Source organism: Grampus griseus (assembly GCF_964374135.1).
Source record: "Grampus griseus genome assembly, chromosome: 11".
Lineage (NCBI taxonomy): Eukaryota > Metazoa > Chordata > Mammalia > Artiodactyla > Delphinidae > Grampus > Grampus griseus.
Window position 1 is genome coordinate 44729981 of NC_139005.1, and position 22887 is coordinate 44752867.

The 22887-nt window shown below is 47.6% G+C and overlaps 1 protein-coding gene across 3 annotated transcripts in view; it reads right to left on the reverse strand.

The window, feature by feature from the left end:
* The window catches only part of BAZ2A (bromodomain adjacent to zinc finger domain 2A), a 34224-nt gene that overhangs the window by 2877 nt on the left and 8460 nt on the right, over positions 1-22887 (reverse strand). Inside the window, exons 3-29 of one of the 3 annotated variants that reach the window (XM_082666882.1) lie at positions 16190-16327; positions 13988-14581; positions 12928-13026; positions 12210-12428; positions 11267-11755; positions 11061-11121; positions 9898-10006; positions 9626-9727; positions 9246-9456; positions 7879-7979; positions 7538-7603; positions 7124-7357; positions 6732-6986; positions 5278-5492; positions 4914-4988; positions 4537-4717; positions 4373-4432; positions 4012-4156; positions 2827-3485; positions 2445-2667; positions 2171-2326; positions 1906-2057; positions 1429-1718; positions 1204-1336; positions 943-1089; positions 308-534; positions 50-193 (exon numbers count right to left, since the gene is read on the reverse strand). In XM_082666882.1, the coding sequence (XP_082523008.1) occupies positions 50-193; positions 308-534; positions 943-1089; positions 1204-1336; positions 1429-1718; positions 1906-2057; positions 2171-2326; positions 2445-2667; positions 2827-3485; positions 4012-4156; positions 4373-4432; positions 4537-4717; positions 4914-4988; positions 5278-5492; positions 6732-6986; positions 7124-7357; positions 7538-7603; positions 7879-7979; positions 9246-9456; positions 9626-9727; positions 9898-10006; positions 11061-11121; positions 11267-11755; positions 12210-12428; positions 12928-13026; positions 13988-14581; positions 16190-16325 (5483 nt within the window). In that variant the 5' untranslated portion in view covers positions 16326-16327. Of the gene's footprint in view, positions 1-49; positions 194-307; positions 535-942; positions 1090-1203; positions 1337-1428; positions 1719-1905; positions 2058-2170; positions 2327-2444; positions 2668-2826; positions 3486-4011; positions 4157-4372; positions 4433-4536; positions 4718-4913; positions 4989-5277; positions 5493-6731; positions 6987-7123; positions 7358-7537; positions 7604-7878; positions 7980-9245; positions 9457-9625; positions 9728-9897; positions 10007-11060; positions 11122-11266; positions 11756-12209; positions 12429-12927; positions 13114-13987; positions 14582-16189; positions 16328-22887 lie in introns of all 3 variants that reach the window. The other 2 variants (XM_082666881.1, XM_082666880.1) reach the window with 2 other exon arrangements.

Genomic DNA, 22887 nt, shown 5'->3' on the forward strand with positions numbered 1-22887 from the left:
AGTTACAGCTGTAACAGAAGAGCCGGGACAGTTACTGAAGTCTACTTACCCTCCCCGGAGCAGCCGCTCCCGCATGGTGGAAAAATCCATAGGGTTTTTGATGATGCGCCGGTACCCACTCACCAATCGTGGGTTCACAGGCTCCAGGAAAGGCCAGGCTGCATCATGGGACTCCATCTCCATCAAGATAATCCTATTAAGAAAGACAGTGATGACTGCACTCTCAGGAAGCAAACACACTGACCCCTCCCAGCCCTTTACCGTGGCAAAGATAGAGCCAGTTGTCCCCAGAATTCACTCAACTCACTCGCAAAACGTGAGATCACTGTGGTGGTTCCGCATGGAGAGCCGCCGCCGCTTTGAGGGGGACTGTCCTCCTTCTGAGCACCGAGGCACTGCCGGGCTTTCTCGGCCCCTCGACAGCAGCCGGCGCCGGCAGCTATCACCCTCTGGGAAGTTCAGCACATAACTACTTTTCCGCTTCTGGCCTCGTTTTGGGAAACCTGGCCTCTGAGTCAATTCTCCCTCTACCTGCTGAAGATAAGAAAAAGGTAAGATCAGCAACAGCTGGAGATGTACTCTGCTTGCCCTTCACTTTATTACAATCCCAACTTGTCTAAGTGTGACTGAGGCTTCACAATACTTTCATGCATGAGCCAGTATGTGAATTTATTCACATAACCCAATACGGCAGGTGAAAGGGAAAGTATAATCATTCCCATTTTATAAGGAAAGTAAAAACAAGTAAGGTTATAGAATTTAAGTGACTTGTCCAAAGAAGGATCAGAACTCAGGTCTCCTAGCACTTAGTCTGGAGCCCTTTCCCAGGAGAGACTGAGGCATGGTTAAGAATGATATTTGTAGGACTGGTGGTAAATGGGATGAGAAAGAAAATCTCTGACTTTTGCTTGGGAGTGGAATGAGAGGGAGCAGAAGCCTTACCTGGGCCAAACAGACAGCACAGAACCAGTCTCCTTCTGGGACAGCCTCCATCTTGGGCCGAAGGCAGTAAATATGGCAGCCACGGTCACACCCATCACAAAGTAGAAGAAACTCATCGTTGTCACCCTTCCGGCAGACTAGACAGGTCTGGACCAAGGTTGTGAGGAGGCAGAGTGAGCCCTCAAGCCTCTGCCTGCCACTTACCCCACCCACGCCAGCTGGCCATCTTGTCAGCTCCCCCAGGCTCTCCAGGCCTCTTACCACTTTGTTGACAGACTTCTCCCAGGCAATGGACCTCTCCAGCTGGCCCAGGCACAAGCAGACCTGGGCCGCGCTCCAGCACCGCTCTAGCGTTTGGCGCCAGGCTCTAATGCGAGGGGTGATCTCATATGATCTGGAGGGAGAAAGTGGTGATCTGGGGATGAGGAGCAGGGTCCATTAAATTTATCCCTTCTCCGCAAGACCAAGAAGGGGGGAGTCACTCACATCTCTGTAGTGGCACACTGTGGGGCACTACTGGGCGTGCCGATCAGGGCCTTCTCCAGCACAACCTCATGAGCTGGCCATAGGGGCTCCCGCAGGTACCGCCGCTCCACATTCTGCTCCAGGGCAGCAAGTCGCATCACTGCCAGGTCCAGGGGGTTGGTAGTTTTACGCTGGGGGGCCAGTCCTTCCTTGCCTCGACCCCGCCAGGTGATATCCTCCTGGGAGTCAGGTAGATGCTCACAGTAGGCCAAGTCTTCACGAGTAGAGTCTGGGCTGGGACGTGTCCAGCCCTGCAGGTGGGAGAGAGGAATAAAACTCATTATAAAGAAAGAACATTAAGCATAGAAAATGATGTGAACCATTTAGGGTCATGGGAGGTCACTTGTGAAGTGGGAACCCCAAGTTTTCCCTAACAAGGTACAGGAGATTAACACCCTCTCGTCAACAACCCCCTACCCAGTGCCAGCCCAAGTGTACCCGAATCTGCAGATCAGACAGGATAACCCGCTGTTCCAGCTCCTCTACCCACTGAAGCACGGCCAAGTCTGTCTCATATGTCTTCTCTTTGGGGGACCAGCTCATGATCCCTTCTTGAAAGGCAAGTAGCTGACTAGGCTCAAAGATAGGGTCTGAGAAGACAGAAGGCAGAGGGAAAAGCCCATCAGGCTATTTCGTTGTCCACAGCAGCAGCTCAACGTTTACCTGGGCTCTGCAGCTCAGGCTGGTTACGCATCTACCTTACCAGTTGAGGGCCGTAGGCAGACTTCCTGTAAGAAGTCCCTGTGCTTGTTTAGGTGTTTGTGAAGTGCCTTCTCTCGGATGCCTCGGGGGTGCAGGGCCTTGAGCATGGCATCCAATGTCTCAGGATCTCGGATCCACCACCAGCCCGAGCGCATCTCTGTGAAGACAGTTTATGTGTGTGGGGTGGGGAGTGGGAACCAGCTGTGAATCACATGGTCCACATCTGATGCCACTCCTAACTATATCTCACCCCATTCCACCCCAAAGTCACTCACCAGGGGGGACGGGCTGGGCTGTCAGCTGGGTTAGGTAACGCTGCTCCATCTGTTTGAAGAACTTACTGGGAGGTCTCCCTCTCCGTTTTGGCTGTCCCATCCCTGTGGGGCTCTGTGGTGTTTCTCTAGGGTCTCCTCCTCGCCTTTTAGGAGCCACGCCCAGCAAGGGGGTGGAAGAGAGCTGCACTGGAGAATAGGGGTTGGCAGCACTGGGTCTACTCACCTGTGAATGATGAAACATAAGGTGATGAGGGTGTTTTCATGTTGACAGGACCCCAGTAGCCCCATCCCTTCCCCCCAACTTAAGCAACAGCCCACAGCCAGGCAACAGGGCCTGTGGCAAGATGAAGATAAGTGCATACCACTAATTCTGGCTACTTACTGGCTTGGAGGAGGCAGGTAGCTGAGGGGAAGGAGTGGGCTGGTCCTCAGAAACTGCAGGGGGTGGTGTAGGGGCAGCACTGCAGGGCATCTGGGCTGAGAAGTTAAACCAGGGAGCTTGAGAATCGGGGCTGGCTTCTCTCTCGTCAGGTTCTGGCTCCTCCGGGGGCCGTGATGGCATTGGGTCCAGTTTTCCGGGGCTGCTATCAGGTGTGAGGACTGAGCTACTGAGCAGGGAGCCATGGCTCTGAGTCTGGCTCAGCCAAGACAGGAAGGCTGACTGGCTGAGGTCGTGCTGGCTCTGACCCAGAGACAAAGGGGAGCCCTCTGGCTCTAAGAACCCATTATGGGAGTGAGGATGGGACTGAAGCTGGGGCTGGGGCTGGGCATGAGCCTGAAGCTGAGGATGGGGCTGAGTCTCGGGCTGAAGCTGGACCTGCAGCTGTTCTGAACCTTGACTCTTGACAGGAGATTTCAAGTGCCTAGGTTGCACAGACCCAGGCTTAGTTTTCCGAGGTCGGCCTCGGGCCCGGGCAGGAGAACTGGCAGAGGTGCTGGAGCCAGCTAACTCCCTCTTCAGAGAGAAGGAGGCTGGGCTGGGTGTTGAATGGGTTGCCACTTTTAAGGAGTCAGTTTCCTGCTTTATCACATCCTCAGGAACTGTAAAGAAAAATGAAGAGCATAACACATACACAGATATAAGGGGAAAGAAAGAGGGTGTACAAACACAGGACATATACTTTCTTTTTCTCTTGGACTTCATACCCCCCTTTTGGAGACTGCACTGGGAAAAGCTTATATGCCAATGGGCACAGTATCTGGAAAAGAAACACTATGCTCCCAAGTAATCATCATCAGCATAATCATAAGCTAACATTTATTGAGAACCAGCTATAAGTTAAGCATTATTCTAAGAGCATTAACTCATTTTAATCCTCTCAATAGCCCTATGACGTATACGTTCTATTATTAACTCCATTTTACAAATGAAAAAACTAAAGCATACAGCTGGTAAGTGGCAGAGCAGGTAGGTAGGCAGTCCTACTCCAGAGCCTGTGCTCTTAACCACACTGTGCTATACTGATTCTCATACAATGAAAGAAGCCCAAGACAACTAGGTAGAGGAAAAGGAATCGTTTAACTTTTGTTAGATAGGACTCAATTCAGGGTCCTACAACACACCTACCTAAGCTCCCCTCTGTTCCTTCCACAAAGATACCAGTCAAATAGGGCAACACCCAGTAGTTGCGTCTGTAGCGGTCCTGACCCAAGGAGACTGCCCGAAGCATCTGGGATGAGTGAAGCAGCTTTTTGCGAAAGAAGAGCTGACGCTGGGTAGGCAGTGGAAAAGGAAGATGAATGAAAAACACACTTCCAGGGACTGGAAGTCCAGCTTCAGTCCCAGTGGTGACTTCATCCAGTATATGGGAGAAGGGCAATGGCTCTCAGCTTCCCTATAAAATTGATACCATCTGGGCCCTACTCATAAGGAATCAATTCTCACCCAGCCCCTATCTCCAGCTCCTGGGAGGTTAGAAGCACAATACCTTGCTGAGTTTTTCTATCTGGCGCTCTAGCTCTGGGATGCTAGATGCTATGACATCAACCTGGAGAAGAAACAAGTAGACACCAACAGAAAGGGAATCATCAGATTCAAGAAAAAGAAATAATCTGTTTTCCAACTCCCACTTTCCTTGGTCTGGGCTAGTACCTCTCCATCTCTTCGACCCCTACGGCCATGGACAGCAGCTGTAGTCTCCTCCTCTTCTTCCTCTTCCATGCCACTGGTCTCCTCCATGATCCGAGAACTGCGCCTCCGCCCCAGGCCTTCCTCCGGCCCCTGCAGCTCTACCTCAGGTCGCCCAGTTCGCTTGGCCAAAGCAGTTTTCAATCTTGACGTAGACAGATTAAGGGAAACCGTGGTGAGGAACATGATACCACCACAAAAGGAACACCGTGAATCTAAGCAATCCCAGGCCCTGGGGTAAGGTCCCAACCCCAGAGGAGGGGCTGAGGACACTGAGTTCCAAGCAAAAGTCCTGGCTACGCTTCACTCTTTCCCCCTTCTCTCCTCTGTCCTGTCCATACCTCCGGAGCCGGCCTTCAACAATCCACTTGTTTTTCCTGTAGCTGGACATACTCTCCAGAGTCTTGTCAATCTCACTGCAGGGGAACAGGGAATGGGATTTTGAGGGAGAAGTGGCAGCACATACACAAAAGAAGGGAGGCTCAAGGGTAAAGGGAGTTTCATCCTAGAGCCTAGATTGGATGAACGGCAGAGGAAGGCTTGGATTCTCCCAGGGAAGAAAATTAGATTCAGTCCTAAGTCACACCAGCATGTCCAGAGCATGGCAGTGGACACACATCGCCGAGGATTTCTAAATGGCTAACCCCCTCCCCCATCCCATTCTGACCAAGGCACACAATAACCATCCCCACTCCTGCCCCTCACTTGATGATGAGGGTGGAGCCATTGAGCTCATGCACAAGGAAGGCCAGGACAGCAGCCTTCTGCTGGGGCGGCTGGGCTTGAAAAGGCTGGGTGCGCAGGCTGTCGCAGAGGGCTGGCTCCACTCCATACGCCATGAGGAAGCAGCGCAGGATCTCAGACACATTGTCTCTTGTTAGTGGGATCTCGGACACCTTCTCCCCCAAGATCTTTAAGGACTGTTTGGAGGAGAGCATGATAGGAGTTAAGAGAGATAGAGGAACAACTCAAGTTGGGTGAATCTGGAGCAGGAAAATACAATAGAACTACGGGGTTAAGATAGGAAAAGAAGAAAAGAATGAAAGTTGATAGGACAGATGAGAGAAGGAAAAGGACAGGTGCAAAAGAAAAGGAGCAAATTAAAGGAAAATGAACAAAGTAAGCAGAGGGAGGTCAGAAAGAAAAAGAAATAGAAGAGAAAAAAATATATGGAAAACAGAAACAGGAAGAAACTACAGATCTTCCTCCACTTGTCCCTGGAGAGAATGACAAGAGTCAGGACCTAAAACCTTAAAGCAGTGAGTAGAAGTAACCTAGGAGAAGATGCAATAAATTACCAGAAGGGCTAGCATGTAGTATATAGATCTTCCTCAACTTATGATGAGGTAATGTCCCAATAAACCTATCGTAAATTGAAAATATTGTAAGTTGAAAATGCATTTAGGGCTTCCCTGGTGGCGCAGTGGTTGAGAGTCTGCCTGCCGATGCAGGGGACACGGGTTCGTGCCCTGGTCCGGGAAGATCCCACATGCCGCGGAGCGGCTGGGCCCGTGAGCCATGGCCACTGAGCCTGCGCGTCCGGAGCCTGTGCTCCACAATGGGAGAGGCCACAACAGTGAGAGGCCCACGTACCAAAAAAAAAAAAAAAAAAAAATGCATTTAATACACCTAATCTACAGAACATGATAGCTTAGCCAACCCTACCTTAAACATGCGCAGAACATTTAAATTAGCCTAGAGTTGGGCAAAATCATCTAACGCAAAGCCATTTTATAATAAAATGTTGACTATCTCGTGTAATCTAATGAATACTGTACTGAAAGTGAGAAATAGAATGGCTGCATGGGTATAAAATGGTTGTAAGTGTATCAGTGAACACATGGCTGACTGGGAGGTGTGCCTTGCTGCCGCTGCCCAGCATCATGAGAGAGTATCGTACTGTGTTTCTCTAGCCCAGGAAAAGATCAAAATCAAAATGTGAAGTACAGTTTCCACTGAATGCGGAACACTTCTGAACCACTGTAAAGTCGAAAAATCATAAGTCAAACCACTGTAAATTGGGGACCATTTGCATATCTCCCTTCACTTGTCCTGATCACTTTGGGAAGGGGCTTTCATGTGTTTAACTTAAACAGAAGGCAAAACTGAGAAAAGCACGGATTCCAGGCCCTCTGAACCTGCCCAGGAAAGGACCTCACCTGACAGTAGGAAGGCAAGCCAGGATCATAGAGCGCAGCTTTCAGGAGCCGCACCAGCAGATCTTGCACCTCGCCCAAGCTGTCGCCTTGACACAGGAGTCCCTCCTGCAGGACCCCCAGGCTAGGTACATCTTTGGCAGGGTCAAAGCCCAGCACCTTGCCGAAGCTGTGCAGGAACTCCACAATGGTCAAGCAGTCTGAGAAGGCCCCACTAGGCAGGATCAGACCAGGGATGCGTGAGAAGTCAGGCAGGGGCTGTAGAGAGAAAAAGAGGTAGGGTGTTCTGTCAAACATATGGGAAGGCAACAGTCTGGATATCTAGGAGGCTCTTCCTTTCACAGAAGTGTCTTCATGGATGGCCCCTCCAGGACCTGTTACTCTCCCCTCACTACCTGGTGGTCAGTCAGACACATGTCCTCTGTGGGCTTCTTCATCTCCTCCAAGATCATCTGCTGCCTCTGTCGCTCCTCAAAGCGCCTCTGTGTGGCCAGCGCTTTATCTGCTTTACAGGCTGGCTTGGCTTTGGCCACCTCCTCCTTTTCCTTCATTTTTACCTTCTCCTTCTTCTCCCTCTTGACTTTTTCCTTCAGTTTTTCCTGCTTTGTTTTTACTTTCTCCTTCTCAGCCTAGCCACCCAAGGGAGAGAGGAATCAAGAGTGCCATAAAGATTCAATTCACCACCCTTTCCAGGTCCCCGTCCTCCCCACCTTACACCCAAAAACATGACTATAAAACGACACCAACTCACACGTCTTGCAAAATCAGTTTGGTGACTTCAAAGTTATGCTTGTGGTACATGCACCTACCTTCGATTTCTTCTTGGCTTCCTTCTGCTTTAAGCTCTTGGTCTCTTGTTTCCTCTTGCTCTTGGCCTGTAAACCATAAGGGAAGTCATTTCTCCTCAAACTCTGAAAGCATCACTGCTTTGACTAGCATTCAAAAACAGACAAGGGTACTGGGGAAGAGAGGTGAGACATGGGATGAAAGGTTGGCAATGGATCAATTCTCTCACCCTGGAGATGCTCACATTATTCCTGAATAAGCCCAATTCTCTAAATGGCGAGTGGCAGACGTGGGAGAAGGAAGAGAAAACAGAGCAGCTGTAGGAAAAGTTAACCTACTGTGTGATCTCTCTGATGTCCCTCACCTGCCCTTGGTTAGTAGTCTGACACTCTCCCCGTTGTACCTTCTGCTTCATCTTCTTCTTGATTTTACTCATCTTTGCTTTATCTTCCTCATTCAGTGTTTCTGTGAGGGCAGAAAGGAAAATGAAGAGGCAGGCAGGCCAATCTCCAGCACCCAGAGCAGCACACGCCTGTCACAAAGCTGGCCTCCGAAGCAGCTCCCTGAAGAATCCAGAAGTTTGTGGGGTTGTTTTTAAGTATACATAAGATGTTGTTGGAGGAAAAATGTAGGAGAGGCACCTGCTACAGAGGCGGCACAAAGAACTCCAATGGTATCTCCTGCCCAGAAGCACCAGCCCCTGGAACACTAGACTGCTTTAGAAGGGGTCCTAGAGGCCAAAACAGCAAAGTAGCCTTATAGCCTGTCTCTCCTCCAGGCTATCTGACAGATTGATTTTAGAACAAAGAAAGGAAACAGAAAAACTGCCAGGGAAAGCAGGTGGTCTTGAGTGGGAAGCACCAATTAAGCAAGAATGTGCCAGAAAGAAAGGGCCCAGATAATGGACACTTTAGCAGAATCATATCAAACTGACATAGCTATTGCTTACGCTCAGCTCTTATGTCTTGCTCTACTAAAAGGTCTGAATTTCTTCCCTTTTGGAAGACAATATTGAAGTGTGATTCTGCAAACAATAGTGTTTCAGAATTGGTGTTTTTGATATGACAGTACCTATCCTATTCTGGCATATAAACACTACCACCACCACATCTGTACAGCAACCCTCTAAGTTAGACAGGTATTACCTGCAGATGAACCACTATAGGCTTTTATTAAAATATAAGTGACTTGCTCCAGGTCATACAGTCAGAATCTGCCAGAGCTGGAACTCTGAATAGGAGACCGATGACTCCAAATTATTTCAAATTTATACTATATCAGGGCAAGTGCAATATTTACTGAAAAATTAGACATTTCCAATCTGTCCATCCCACTAAAACAGTGCCAATTATCTTTTGGATTCAGATGTGAATTCTGAACCTCCATGATGGTGGCAATGAGTAAGGTAAGAGTATATGTACGAGACAGCCAAAACCAGTAAGATAAGTAAGAAGCTGAAAGATGGAAAGAAAGGACATGAAAGCCCTCTCCTCTCATAACTATTTTTGGGAACCACCCAGGCTCCACTAGTAAGAGAGTAACTCAGGAAAGAAACTTATTGTAAAAGAAGTACCACAAAAGTGCTGGGACCCTGATGCTGCTTTCCAGAGAGGGGAAGGTGATTCAGATTCATTTCTTCCAGATGTCAGTCACACTCCTGGGAAACCCAGGCATTAGCAATTCATCAACATTTCAGATACCTCAGAGAGTGAGCAGAATCCCCAATCGTACCTTGGGCCTCCAGTTTCTTTAGGAGGCGGTTGTCTGTCTTATTCAACAGCTCAGTGATTTTGACCTTGGGTGGCCGACCTCGGCCCCGTTTCACCTTGGGGACATCCTTGGTCTTGGCCTTCTCAGTGTTTCGAGGTCGGCCCCGTTTCCCAGTAATTGCCTGAATCCTGGATGGGATCTCCTCTGCTGAGAGCTGTACCCACTGCAAGCCCTGAGGTAATAAGGAAGACTCTGTTACAATGGGAGGGAGTCTGTGCAAGCCACCAGGCCCTCTGAACCATTCAATGCCCAAGAATCTCCAAACCCCATGAGAGGAAGCTGCAGCTTGTCCATCAACCCTTTCTCAGACACAAAAGCATATTTAACCCTTGGGTGTGCACCTCTGGTGTGTCTCTCTCTTCAAAGAAATCACCAACAGGCATACGGGGACTGAAGCTGAAGTGCTCACGGCGGACGTTGTGTACCACATTGCGGCTCAGGTACTATGAGGAGGAGGTAGAGTGGCATCAGTGAAGTTACAGCCCTACCACACCTTTGGCCAGCAATAGCACAAGCAGAACAAGCCCCAGAGCAGACAATGCCAGCTTGTTGCCACTGGGCCCCAAAAACGGAGTCTGTGCTTTCCTAAAAAAGTCCACGAAAGCTACATTACCTTGATCACTTCCGGGAACTGTTTCATCCTCTTCCCACAGGGGCCATAATACCAGGTCTCCCCCTGCCATCGGTGGCTGCCCTTCTTGATGCGCACCTCTCTCCGCCACCTGCCAGAGAAGCACACGGGCCCTGCCGCCAGGTCACACCCCTACCCACTCTCAAGCCACCCAGAAGCCAAGCCCAGTGAGCCGATGGCCCGCCCCGCACCTGTCTCACTAGAACTGCATGTAGATGCAGAGGTTCCTGAGATACAAGCTTGGCCAGAAGGCAGGCCTGGGCCACAAGCCCCTCAGCACCACAGGGGAAAGCAACACACCAAACTGCACAAGCCCAGAAAGACCTCCACCCCTCCCTTCACAAAGTCAGTGAGATGAGCAGCCAGAAACCCCCTCCCTAATGCCATTCAGGGCAAATTACTGGGTTTCCACTAAAGAGGATAAAAGACCTAAGAGAATAAAGGCAGAAGAGACAGAGGGTGGGGAGGCAAGCAGAAGAGTAAACTCACTGCTGACTCCATGAAATGACTCTGGAGAGGCCAGGGTTTAGTGAGGAACTCTGTGTTCTGAGCAACAGATTATTCTAAGACTAAGCCTTATCTTTCTCTCAAAACTTAAAGCAGAACTCAGACTTGGTGATCACAAGTAGCCTACAGGGGCGGCGGTGGGGAAGGTCAGGAAGGCAGTTATTCCTATAAAGCCCTTGGTGTGCTGGCTTGTTCATTCTGGTCTCATACTGTTCCTGCCCTTAAAGTGCATTAAAAAAAAAAAAAAAAATCCCAATTCATGGGGACTAAGACACTCCCCATTCACTGCTATTCCTTCTCTAAGCATACAGGACAAGGTAACTCATTTGGACATCTGAACCCTAGACCCACCAGCTGAATTTGGAAAAGATAACAGCAGTAGCCCCTTGAGGAAAAAACTGAGTGGTCACAAAATGAGGAAAGAATGGGTGAGGGGAGGAAGACCGTGAGAGAGGAAGAAAGGTAGCCTAAGAATCTCATGCCCAGGAACATTATCACTGCAGGTAACTATCCTTTAACCCATTCTTGTCTAACCCATTTCTCCCCATCTCAGATGAGAGGAGCTCCCTTCCCTTTTTCCTAGAGTCATTCATTAAATGTGTCAAAGGTCGATGCATGTAGCAAACTAGAGCATTTACCCATGTTGGAGGGGAAGACGGACTTCTTCTGGGGTAGCAATACGTCTCCTCAGGACATCACCTTGGGGAAGAAAACGGGGGATACCCAAGTTAAGAGTTCAAGCAAAATACTGAGACGACAGGCCAGTGAGGAAGGGCTAAATGCCACATGAGACAGAAACTTTTCCTGGAACCAGCTAGGGGTGGAACAGAATCTAGACACTCACCACTACCAGAGGGAGTGACTCCTTCTCCAGTGATCTCTTCCAGGTCAGCAGTTGTCTCAAGGAAGCTGCTGACATTCTTATCTGCTGGGGAGGCTGCTGGGAAGACAGCTGCTGGGGAAGGTGCGGGGGAGGCTTTTGGGGAGGTCACTGGGGAGGCCGTCAAGGAGACTTCTGAGGAGACGGGTGGGAGGGCTGCTGAGGAAGTTGGAGAGACTGTTGGGAAGGCTGCCGGGGAGATGGCTGGGGAAATTTCTGGGGAGGCTGCTGGAGAGACTTCTGGAGAGATTTCCGGGGAGGCTGCTGGAGAAACCGCCAGGGAGACTGCTGGCGAGGCTGTTGGTGAGACCGCTGGCGAGGCTGCTGTACGGAGCTGAAGAGTGGATGACTGGTCAGGGGCTGGCTGGGTCAGAGATGGTGGGAAGTCTGAAGCCTGAGTCTCCATCTCTTCCTGTTCTGCATCACTGCCATTATTCAGGTCAAAGCTAGTATCTAGAATCCAAAGGGACAGGACGGCTAAAGGAAGAACGATCATATAAAACAAGAGAATCTACTCAGACAAACCTGGACGAAGCTAAACAAGGTTACTTCAAGGGCTTTCCCCTAGGGTTGGAAAAAGAGAAATGGCCTCTGGCTCTCTTCCCCTACCATTCATGAAGGTTAAAGGGCAAAACTGCTGCTGCTGTCACTGTGTGAAGAAATACCTTTCACCTGGAGCCAGTAAAGGCCTCTGGCCTCCTGTTCCCCACAAACTCCAAGTCTCACCCCACAAGTTCTTTTGGGCACAGGGCAGAAGTCAGAGTGCCTTTTTTAGTCCCACCATACACTGTTCCATGGCCTCCTCAGCTCCCAGGAAGGTGTTCTCACAGATTTCCCACCCCTAAGCCCTGTTCTCTCACCTTTGCCCAGGTCAAGGACTTTCTCTGTCCTAGCTCTCCTCACTTACCTTGCAGAACAGACTCCCCAAGGACAGGGGGAGAGGTGGGGCTGGCAAATATAGAGGCTGAAGTTTGACTGTCATCTGCCAGGAGACTGAAGGCAGTGGCATTATTGAGGGAAGGACAATCGAGGGCAGAGATCACAGGGCTGTCCTCAAGAGGCAGCTTGTCCTCTGCACCCATCAGCTCCGTGTCATCTATACCATAGAGTCCTCCAGTCACTGGCTCTTCAGGGGTGGAAAAATCAGAAAGCAAAAGTTAAGAAATACTAGTCTGAATATATCCAGTTTTAGTTCCTATAGTGTGAAGCTTCCTTCTAATATTAGGGAAAGGCAAGGCAATGGTTTCTACCCACAGACCAACACAAAATTCTAGCATCTATCATAAAATAGGCCTTTCTTATATTTCAGTGGGGTAAAAGGTAATCGTTCAATGGCAAGTTAGTGAGAACCCAAATAGCCCATCTGTGTGGTAATAAGTCCCTATCCAGGGCTCTTGGCCAAAAGGAACACTGGGAGAGAACCTGGGAAATGAACCAATTCAGCTCAGAGTGCAGTTGGCCCAGTCAGGCCTGTGGCATGAAACTGTGGTCTGCCACAGGATCATCTAGAGACCCCAGTGTCCCAGATTCCCAAATACTTTCCCTGGCTTACTATCTCTTCCAGGTGGTATAAAGTGGCTACCCTCTGCATGGATACGTTGAAGGGAGCTAATCTCCAAGCCTACCCGGTGCCAAAGTGTTGAAGGGCTCCAGAGAGACTTCACTGAGGATTGGAGTGTCTTCCAGTTGATCAGGAAGATGTGAAGGATCATCTAAGCAGCTCACTGTGGGATCAGGGACCAAGACTGAGACCTCTTGGTGTAATGATTCCACAGAAGGGACAGAGCCGTTGTAACCACACATCTTTAGTTCTAGGAAATCCCAGGAGAGGGCAAAAGTCAAAATCAGTGCCGTCAACGGGTTCAGTTAGCTATTAGTAGGCAATCTTTGCTAGAGGGATGGATGTTCATTCTTTCAACATTTATGGGTCCCAGTTCTATGTTGGGTACCGATCATACCGAGAACTTTTGAGTATGCAAAGATGTGCGAGGAAGATCCTGCAGCAGGTAAAGAGGGGAAAGAAGAGTGGGGTCTGAGACAAGAACCCCATCATGTTCTCAACTGTTTCCCCCATCCAGTTAAACAGAGAAAACATCCTGTGATTTCACAGGGTGGTCACCTTTATACTTGGAATCAATAGCAAACTAAGCATTTATCTATTCTGAGGGGGAAGGTGAGAGGGACTGCACATGTACCTATGCTAACAACAACAAAAAAGAAAGGAAACTGTGAGTAGACAAGCAATGGTGTGCTCTGCCTGTTCCTTCCCTCCTGCACGTGCCAATCACTACTTAGGGCTCAGCCCACTTTAGCAGCCAGTCTGGCCCTGCCACAGTCAAATCAAATTGGCCTCTTTGCCTCCTGCTGATGCCCCAACCCCTTCCTATAACTTAGAAGAAGGCTTTCTTGATGCAGGGTGTCTGTTGGGGCTGTTTCGGGCTCGCCCACCTGCCCTCTCCAGGCCAGCAGCTCTGCATGAGCTTGAAATAATTTGCACTCCCACTCTCGAGCTGGTGCTGCTGCCACAAAAACACCAGCCACTTGGCTCTGCTAATCACCAACATGCAAATCAGCCTCCACTGCAGAGAGCTGGAAAGACAAGTTTTCCTCACCTCAAAAAGCCACTGCGCCCCCCAGAGCCCCATTTTCCCTCTCCCAACCCAGCTCACAGACCCACAGTTATACCTGGCTGCTCCTCTTCCAGCTCCAGGCTGCCTACCAAGCCAGTGCCATTCTCCGCCACAACTGAAGTCAGCTCCTTTTCTGCTGCCTCATCAGGATGGATACCACTGCCCACCTCCTGCGAGGGTGCAAAGGTCTGGATGCTGGATCCCAACATAGGAGAAGTCTGTGGGGAGGTGAAAAAACTAGGGGGTCCATTGGGCATCACCTCAAAATTCTGGTCAGGAAAGGAATCATATAGTTCCTGTGAATCGAAGTTAAGCCCCATGGGACTCTGGGTACCGTTGGCCCAGAACTCTTGGCTCCCAGCCCGAAGGTTAGTGTTGTGACTTGGGGATGAAGGTTGCCGGCTGCCCCCAAGGATGCCGTTGAGTGGGTATTGTCCCCCCGAGAACTGGGAGAGAAGGGGTGGGTCCTTGAGGTTGCTGCCAGGATTGGCAGGTGGGTACTGTGAGTAGTTCCAGAGACAGTCATAGGCCACGTTGGGGTGATGGAGGTGTGAGGTGCTGGAGGAGTGGGGAGCAGAGTTCAAAATCCCTGAAGTAGTAGTGTGAGATACAGTAGATAAGCCATTAACATTCACATCCCCATTCAAACCTGGCAGAGAAGGAGGGAAAAGGGTCAGTTACAGCTATGTATGCAAGTAACACTATAAATTCTACTAAAGCAACAGCACTGACTAGAAAAAGGGAAGGTGAAGGGGTGGGGGATTCCCCCTCTACTGTATTTATAGTTTTTTGGTCTCCAGGGAACACCAAACCCAGATGCTCCTGGGTGGAAGCTTAGCAATCGCTGCTGAGGCTGCTGAGTAGGGGGCTGGGGAGCTCTCAGTTAAGCTCTCAGTTAAATCAGTTAAGGACACATAAGGCCAGCCTACCACAAGAGCGACCAGCAGAGAGCCGGCTGCTCTGGATGCTCAGGGCTTTTCAAATTTTTTTTTTTAATGAAACTGTTCGCAGACGCCCTACAGTGACTTGCATTCTTCCCCACCCTCATTCCCTGGAGGAATTCTTCCCTTGGAGTGGCATGACTGAACTCTCTGCCCCCCCCAGCCCCCGCCGCCTTCCCCAGTGCCTGTTTGCCCCACAGTGGCACCAGAAGAGACAGCCTCCACCTCACTGGCACATGCAGATCCAGCACTTTGTGCTGGGCTAAGAATAGAATTTGCAGTCACCACAGCAGAAAGATCCCAGCTCGGAAGGCTGGCCTTGGCCCCTCCCCATAGGCACTGGAGGGTAATACACGGGGGGGAAAACTCTGCATGAGCAGTATGCAGACTTCAGTTCTCAACACCAATGGCGGCCTCTGGATTGGAGGGCAGTCAAATAAAAGGAACCAAGATACTAAGGAAGCTTCAGGGGACATGGGAGCAGTCCTCCAGCGAAATAAGGGAGTTTCTATCTATCTGCAACCCCCTTGTGAAAGACAGGAGGGAGTGGTGGTTAAGTATAAGCCTGTGGCAGTATTTTTCTGCTGCAAGGAAGGAGGCAAACATTTGTGCCTCACTCTGCTTCCAAGCATAAAGTACCTGAAACCAAGGCAAGATTAGAGAGGTACTTGGCAGGGCCATGGTACAGAGCAACTGATAAGCCAAATCCAGGAAAAGACCTGATCCTGGCAGCAACACTTCCGTCTGGAATTATAGATGTTTCTCTCTGGGGAACTAGGTAAGAATTATAACGCTCCCTGTCCCTATCTTCTATCCACAAGGACAGGAGGTGGCACAAGCACTTCAAGCATCTGCTCTCTTCTCTGCTGCACAAACTAAAAGGCAAACACATCCCAACCTTCACCCAACCCCTCCACCCCCAGTCCTAAGGGAGGGCTACTCCAGCCTCTAAAAACAGCTTCTCAGAGGGCTGGCCCTTTATCTCTTTCTCACGGGTCCAACCTGGTTATCAGAAGCAGCAGCCAGGGAACAGGGCTGACAGAAGAGCAAGCTAAGATGAAAAGGCCAGTATGTTTTTCTAATCCCTTCCAGCCTTAAAATGAAAAGTGTTGTTTCCATAAATCCCTAGAACTTGTTCTTACAAGTTTGACTTCTCTCCAGCAGCTGGAGTTCTGAGGATTCACTTCCTCCCTTCCCACCTGGCATAAAAGAGAGTTGTTGTGAAGTAGCTAGTCCAGAGCCAAACCTTATCCCATCAACCTGCTCTCAAGGAGCGATGCCCACTCCCTCCCAGGCCATGTGGCCCTCACACTCACTTTTCCCTTGCTGGGGGAAGTTCATGGGAGACCCGTTAGTGTAGAGCCCCTCCCCTGAGGAGGGAGAGGGTTTCAGTCCTGAGGCAGCAGGTGCAGGGGGAAGGCCAGTAAAGTTAAAATGGTCGTTTGCCTCCATTTCTGTAGGAGGGGAGAGAGAGGGGAAAAAAAATACTGGCGGTTAAACAAGGTTATGTCACCTGGAATCTTCTAGAGGGAATGCCCCCTCCCCTCCATCTACTTTACTTACCCTTCTCCTACCCAGGTACTGGATTGGGAGGGAGGGGAGTTGCGGGGGGAGTGGGGAAGGAGAGAAGAGAAGAGGAAGTGGAAATATACTCCTAACCTGGGCAATGACCTTATAGAAACAGTGTTTTAAAAAGTCAGAATTGTAGAGATAAAAAGAGTTAGGGAGAAAACCAAGATACACACCTAGAGGAGTCTTCCCCCTGTATAAGCCCCACCCGCTTAACTCTCAGTCCAGGTTACCCCTCTATGTTAGATATTAGCCCTCAACTGCAACATTTAACATTCTCCATCCTTCCCGCCCCCCGGCCCCCCGCCCCCACCGCCAAGGTAAGGCCAGAGTCCCACTCTGGGACTTCTGTATACAGAAGATTCTCAAAGCCATCTTTCTGACAGAAAAGCATGGACGTGTTGGCAGAAAAAGCATGTTTAATACATATACTGTTTTACTATTATAGTTGAGTTAAGCAATTACCACGTTATGCTATCCATAGCCCTAGACATCTGAAGAAGATAGTATAGTTAACTGAGGTAAAGGAATTTGAAAAGAATACACTTAAGGAAAGGTGACCATAATAGCAAAAGTCAAATCATCCAGTAACACGTCTACTCCTTTTTCATGGGAAATACCATGCTCTCTAAGAACATAGCTCACAAAAGTGTCAGAGCTGGAAAACTGATTAAATAAGAGAGTGTCCCAAGGAACAGTATTCTGTTATGTCTACTGTGATTACTTCCCCATGTTTTGGTTTTGTGGCTTAAATGTAAATGGTCACTGAGAGGATAGCTAGGTACTTAAAGTTGTAAAGTACAGTGGCTCATTGGGGAGTAGTATGGTTAAAAAGCTCTTTACCCTCTCCTGAATATGATGAGGTGATATACTACTAGGAATGATGATGAGAATAAATTTACCTTCGATAGAGCAAAGGGAAGAAGGAAGAAGACAGAAAGCAGAAGCTAGAATTACTGGCAAAGCCTGACACATCAATCAGATACTTATGATGTACTAGCGCATACTAATTTGTTATATGAGAGACATGATCTGTCTTGATATAGAAAAAGCAACTCCTTTGGTTACCACAGAAGAGTAAAGGACAGAAGAGTTCAGGTATAAAGATTTTTTTATCAAGCTCCCAAGATGAGATAATAAGCAGACCTAGGTGGTGTTTTAAATAACCTCTTAAAAAAAAAAAACTATAAGTAAAGCTTTTAAAAGAATGAATAAATCAGTTAAGGACACATAAGGCCACTGCCCAAGGTTTGCAAGAATCATATTCTTGAACATGCTAGATAATGCAAATTAGCCACCATTAGGTGAATCTAACATAATTCTGAGCATGAAATATAAACCCTGTACAGTATATAGCATGATAGCTGTAAGATTTTCCATGCTTGGGACTTCCTTGGTGGCAGTGGTTAAGAATCCACCTGCCAGTGCAAGGGACACAGGTTTGATACCTGGTCCGGGAAGATCCCACCATGCCGTGGAGCAACCAAGCCCATGCGCTCTAGAGCCCGTGCTCCACAACAAGAGAAGCCACCGCAATGAGAAGTCCGCGCACTGGCAACGAAGAGTACACCCCTCCCTGCCCCGCTCACGACTACAGAAAGCCCATGTGCAGCAACAAAGACCCAACGTAGTCAAAAATAAATAAATTTAAAAAATAAAAAAAAAAGATTTTCCATGCCTAATACCATAATTGTCTCTACCTTTATCAATTTTAACTGGAATTTAAAAAATAAAAGCAGGGGCTTCCCAGGTGGCCCAGTGGTTAAGAATCTGTCTGCCAGTGCAGGGAACACAGGTTCGAGCCCTGGTCCAGGAAGGTCCCACATGCTGCGGTAGTGCACCACAACTACTGAGTCTGTGTGCCACAGCTACTGAAGCCCGCGCAGCTACAGCCCGTGCTCCACAACAAGAGAAGCCATTGCAATGAGAAGGACGTGTGCTGCAAGGAACAGTAGCTCCTGCTCGCCGCAACCAGAGAAAGCCCGAGCTCAGCAAAGAAGACCCAACGCAGCCAAAAATAAATAAAGTAAATAAATTAAAATAAATAAATAAATAATAAAAGCAATTTGCATTTTGTCAATTTAAGAGGGGAAAAGTTTTTAGGATAAACTCATTTCCCATAAAGGATTTCCCATCTTCACTCTAAAATAAGCAGCAGACCCAGACTTGCTATGCATCAGTGAAGAAACTTGGTCTCTACAGAAGACCTCAGGGGCCCCCAGGATTTCCTTATAGTTAAAGACCATCCTCAGCACTAAGGGATCTGAAAAATAAGCATCATGAGATTAGTGACCCTTCCGAAATGAAAGACACCAAGGAGGAAAGTTCATTCCCTATACTCTAGGTTAGGTTCCTTCCAAAGCTTACATCACAGGGAGGACTTCCCTGGAGGTCCAGTGGTTAAGATTTCGCCTTCCAATGCATGAGGTGCGGGTTCAATCCCTGTTGTGGGAGCTAAGATCCCACTTGCCTCTCAGCCAAAAAACCAAAACATAAAACAGGAGCAGTATAGCAACAAACTCAATAAAGACTTTAAAAATGGTCCACATCAAAAAAAAAAATCTTTAAAAAACAAAACAAAACAAAGCTTACATCACAGGGAATTCCCTGGCAGGCCAGTGGTTAGGACTTGGTGCTTTCACTGCCAGGGCCCAGGTTCGATCCCTGGTGGGGAAACTACATGCCGCCAAAAAAAAAAAAAAAAAGAGGACATTCAGGGATTCATTTCGCAAGTCTAGAAATGCTATGCCTGGAGAGCCAATCTCATCTGATCCCCACATCTCCTCTCCCCCAGTTTTATGCACAGCCACACCTCTGCTGTGCGCTGGACTATATTCTCCCACTCAATGATAGGCCACAGTTCGTTTTTCCTTTTTCTGTTTGAATCCATGAGGAAACTAGTGACCTTCTCATCTCTGCTACTCTGGGACAGCATAGCATTTCCTGTCTCATAAATTACATACTAATAAGCATAAATGGATGGCTTACAGAAATCAGATAAGTAAAAGGAATGGGAAGTTATCTAGTATCTGAGGTCTGTTTCCCCAGGAGCCTCTACTGAGGGGTCATCAGGACCACAATCACTTCATTTATAAGAAGCTTCCTAGAAACATAAAATACTCTGTGCTGTGCAGTGAGATCAGCGCAACAACAGTGAGCTCTAGGTGCAAATCCCAGCTCTATTACCACTAGCTGTGTGACCCTGAACAAGTTACTTAATGTTGCTGAGCCTCTGCTTCATCATTAGTAAAAATTTTAGTACTCACCTCCAGGGCTTGTGAGGATTAAATGAGAAAATCTATATAAAGGACCTGGCACAGCATCTGTCACCCAGTAAGCACTCAATAAATTTTAGCTATTATTATTAGACAAAAAAGAGTAAAAACTATTTTTTGTTTTTAGTTTTTAAAAAGATAATCATATCCAAAGGGTCAAAATATAATTTAAAACCATTACGATTTTTACTAGTATGGGAGATACTACCAAACCAGGGATGATCCTCCCAGCCAGACTTCCTTGTATGCAACTAGACTCTTGATTTCAAGAGAAGTTTTGCATGTGGGATCTTAGTTCCCCAATCAGGGATCGAACCCAAGCCCCCTGCATTAGCAGCGAGGAGTCTTAACCATTGGATGGCTAGGGAAGTCCCTACACTCTTGATTTCAGATGTCACTTAAATATGGGATCACATTATAGGAACGCAAAGAAAATGTGGGCAGCTCCTCTCAGCAATAAAACCAGGGTCATTTTATTTTAACCTTCCTACCCAAGATGCTTTTCACAATAAAGCCTGAAGGTAAATTATGTCCTCCCATCTAGAGCTAATAAGAAGAACAGTAAAGCAAAGGAGAGTGTCTCCCTTTGAACTAATGGGATTTTGGCCAAATGAAAAGAGAAATCAGTCAGTGCCCAACCCCCAGAATAGTAGACAGCTCTCCTGACCAGGAAGTACAATCAGGCCAGCAGCAGCCCAGTAGTATGTAAATGGATCTCTTAAGGACCTCTAAGCTTCATTTATAAGAGTTAAGGGACATTGCCCCTTAAGCTTGAGGTAGTAAAGCTCTTGCCACAAGGCCAAATAGGCTGCTCTTTCTCTCAGTTGCTACTGAAGAGTTACTACTCTGTGGACCTGTGACATGGTTTTGACAGAAAAGGGCTGACAATGCAGTGTTGAAATAAATGTTACAAATTTCAACACTGTTGCAGGTGCCCTGACCAACCCTAACACTCAGACCTCTGAGGCTACCCCCAGAAAGACAAGACACATTAACACCATCTAGCTGGACACTTGAGTCCCTGCAGCTCCCTGGTTCATTCTTCCCATATAGAATACTAAAATTCCACAAATAGAGAGGTTTCTAATTTTGTGGGGTGGGCAGAGATTTCAAATGTCTATCTTTACTAAACAGTGAATTTAAATCTTGCAGTATAGTAAGTAAATCATACTACATTTTAGATTTGTAATTGTGAATGTTATGAAGGATACTTCTGAACTCTACACATCTCTGGAATCATCCACCATACTCTAATACAGTGGTTTCCAACCAGGGTGATTTTGCCCCCAGGGGACATTTAGTCATTTAGAAAGGTATACGCTACTGGCATTTAGGAAATCAAAGCTGGGGATGCTCCTAATGATCTTGTAATACACAAGACAGCCCACTACAACAAAGGATTATTTGGTTCTTGCTCAATCAAGAGCAAGGTTGAAAAACCCTGCTCTACCACAAAAGCTGCCTCATTTCCCATTTCTACCCTATACCCTGGGGAAGATCCCAAAGTTTTTACTACTCCCAATTCCTGATGCTGCAAACAAGCATGCCTTCACTTCCAAATCTAAAAACTCCCTCCTGGTGAAGCTGTCTTCCTCCACCAAAAGAGTTCCAAGTGCCAAGCCACAAAATCAACATGCCTTCTTCCCCAGTAAGGACAGCCCATTCAGACAGCTCTCGTAACAATCTTCCCTTGGAACCCAGACTCAGACTACAGCCATACTGACTGAGGCTCATTCTCTCAAAATGTCCTTTCCTTAACCCCCTTTTCCTAGTCAGGACAGTAGGCAGAAGGAAGATGAGGAAAGAAGGAAGATTATTATCCTAAGGGAGGCTACTCAAAGACAACCGCCACGTCCAGGCTGCACAGAAAAACACAAAGATGATTGTTCTCTGTCCTTATTTCTTCTATACTACGTAGGTTCTACAGCATCAACCAGAAATTAAGTTCTACCATTATATCTCCAGCACTTAATTTAGTGCTAAGTACATTAAAAAAAATGAAAGGAAATACTTGTTGAACTCATAGATTGAGCAAATGAATGAGTAAATCTGTCTTTTCTGTCACTACCAACTTACTCATCCAATAAAGTTTGTGATTTTTGCTCCCACCATTCTCAAGAGAACCAAAAAATTCAGCTTCATTCTTCACAGAGATAATTTCTAGAGGGAAGAAAGGCCCCAAATCTTGACATATTTTAGACATATGTCTCATGCAGAAAATAAGGCCTGGAAACAGGGAAGCGTGATTTAACTGAACACTGAAGGCATATAGCAGGTTTTAAAGTATTTGGCGACTGAATAAAGGAGCCATATACTAACAATCTAGGCTAGGTTTTCTGCCACAGCTCTGGTCACTTCACTGTCAGAGGACTGGAAATGCCTTTAAATTGCAGGACACTAAAAACCACACTCCAGAGGTGGAAACAAGGTTATTTCCCTTTCAAGCTCTGACTGTTTCTCAGAATTTCAGCTCTAACAGTTAATGACTTCACCCCTTCCTTCAAAAATCTATCCCCCTTCCCCCTAAAAAAAAAACTGAGCTGAGAAGGCAGGTTATACAGTGCCCAAGCGCAAGAGACCAAAAGTAGCAGTACCACTTGTCTCTTAAGAACCCTCACGGTTTTTGTTTTTTTCTGGCCGCACCTCGCAGCTTGTGGGATTTTAGTTCCCCGATCAGGGATCGAACCCAGGCCCTTGGCATTGAGAACGTCTGGAGTCCTAACCACAGGACCACCTGGGAACTCCCAAGAACCCTCATGCTTTAGTTTTTGATGAATATTTGCTAAACTGTTTGGTAATATTTTCATTATGTAAAATGCCCCTTTGATTATTCTCTTTAACTAGGAGAAGGACAGAACACCACGTAACAATAACACAATGCTACTTCTACTGCCAGTGACCCAATCCAAGAACAATCTCCAGAACTCTTCAAAGAAGACAGGTTTTTTGTTTTGCACAATTTTATAAATCTCAAAATTATGAAGACCAAAATGTTGGTGAAAAATGGTCCCTCTGACCCATGTGCAGCAATGCTGAGAAAGTATTAATCTTAGGCTATGAGGTATATGAAGACATCCATATCCTAAGAAATAAATCAGGAAGATTATCTGCCCCAGGAAATCCTCAAGAGTTTTATACTTCACTCTATGTCCTAGGAAATAAAAACTTTG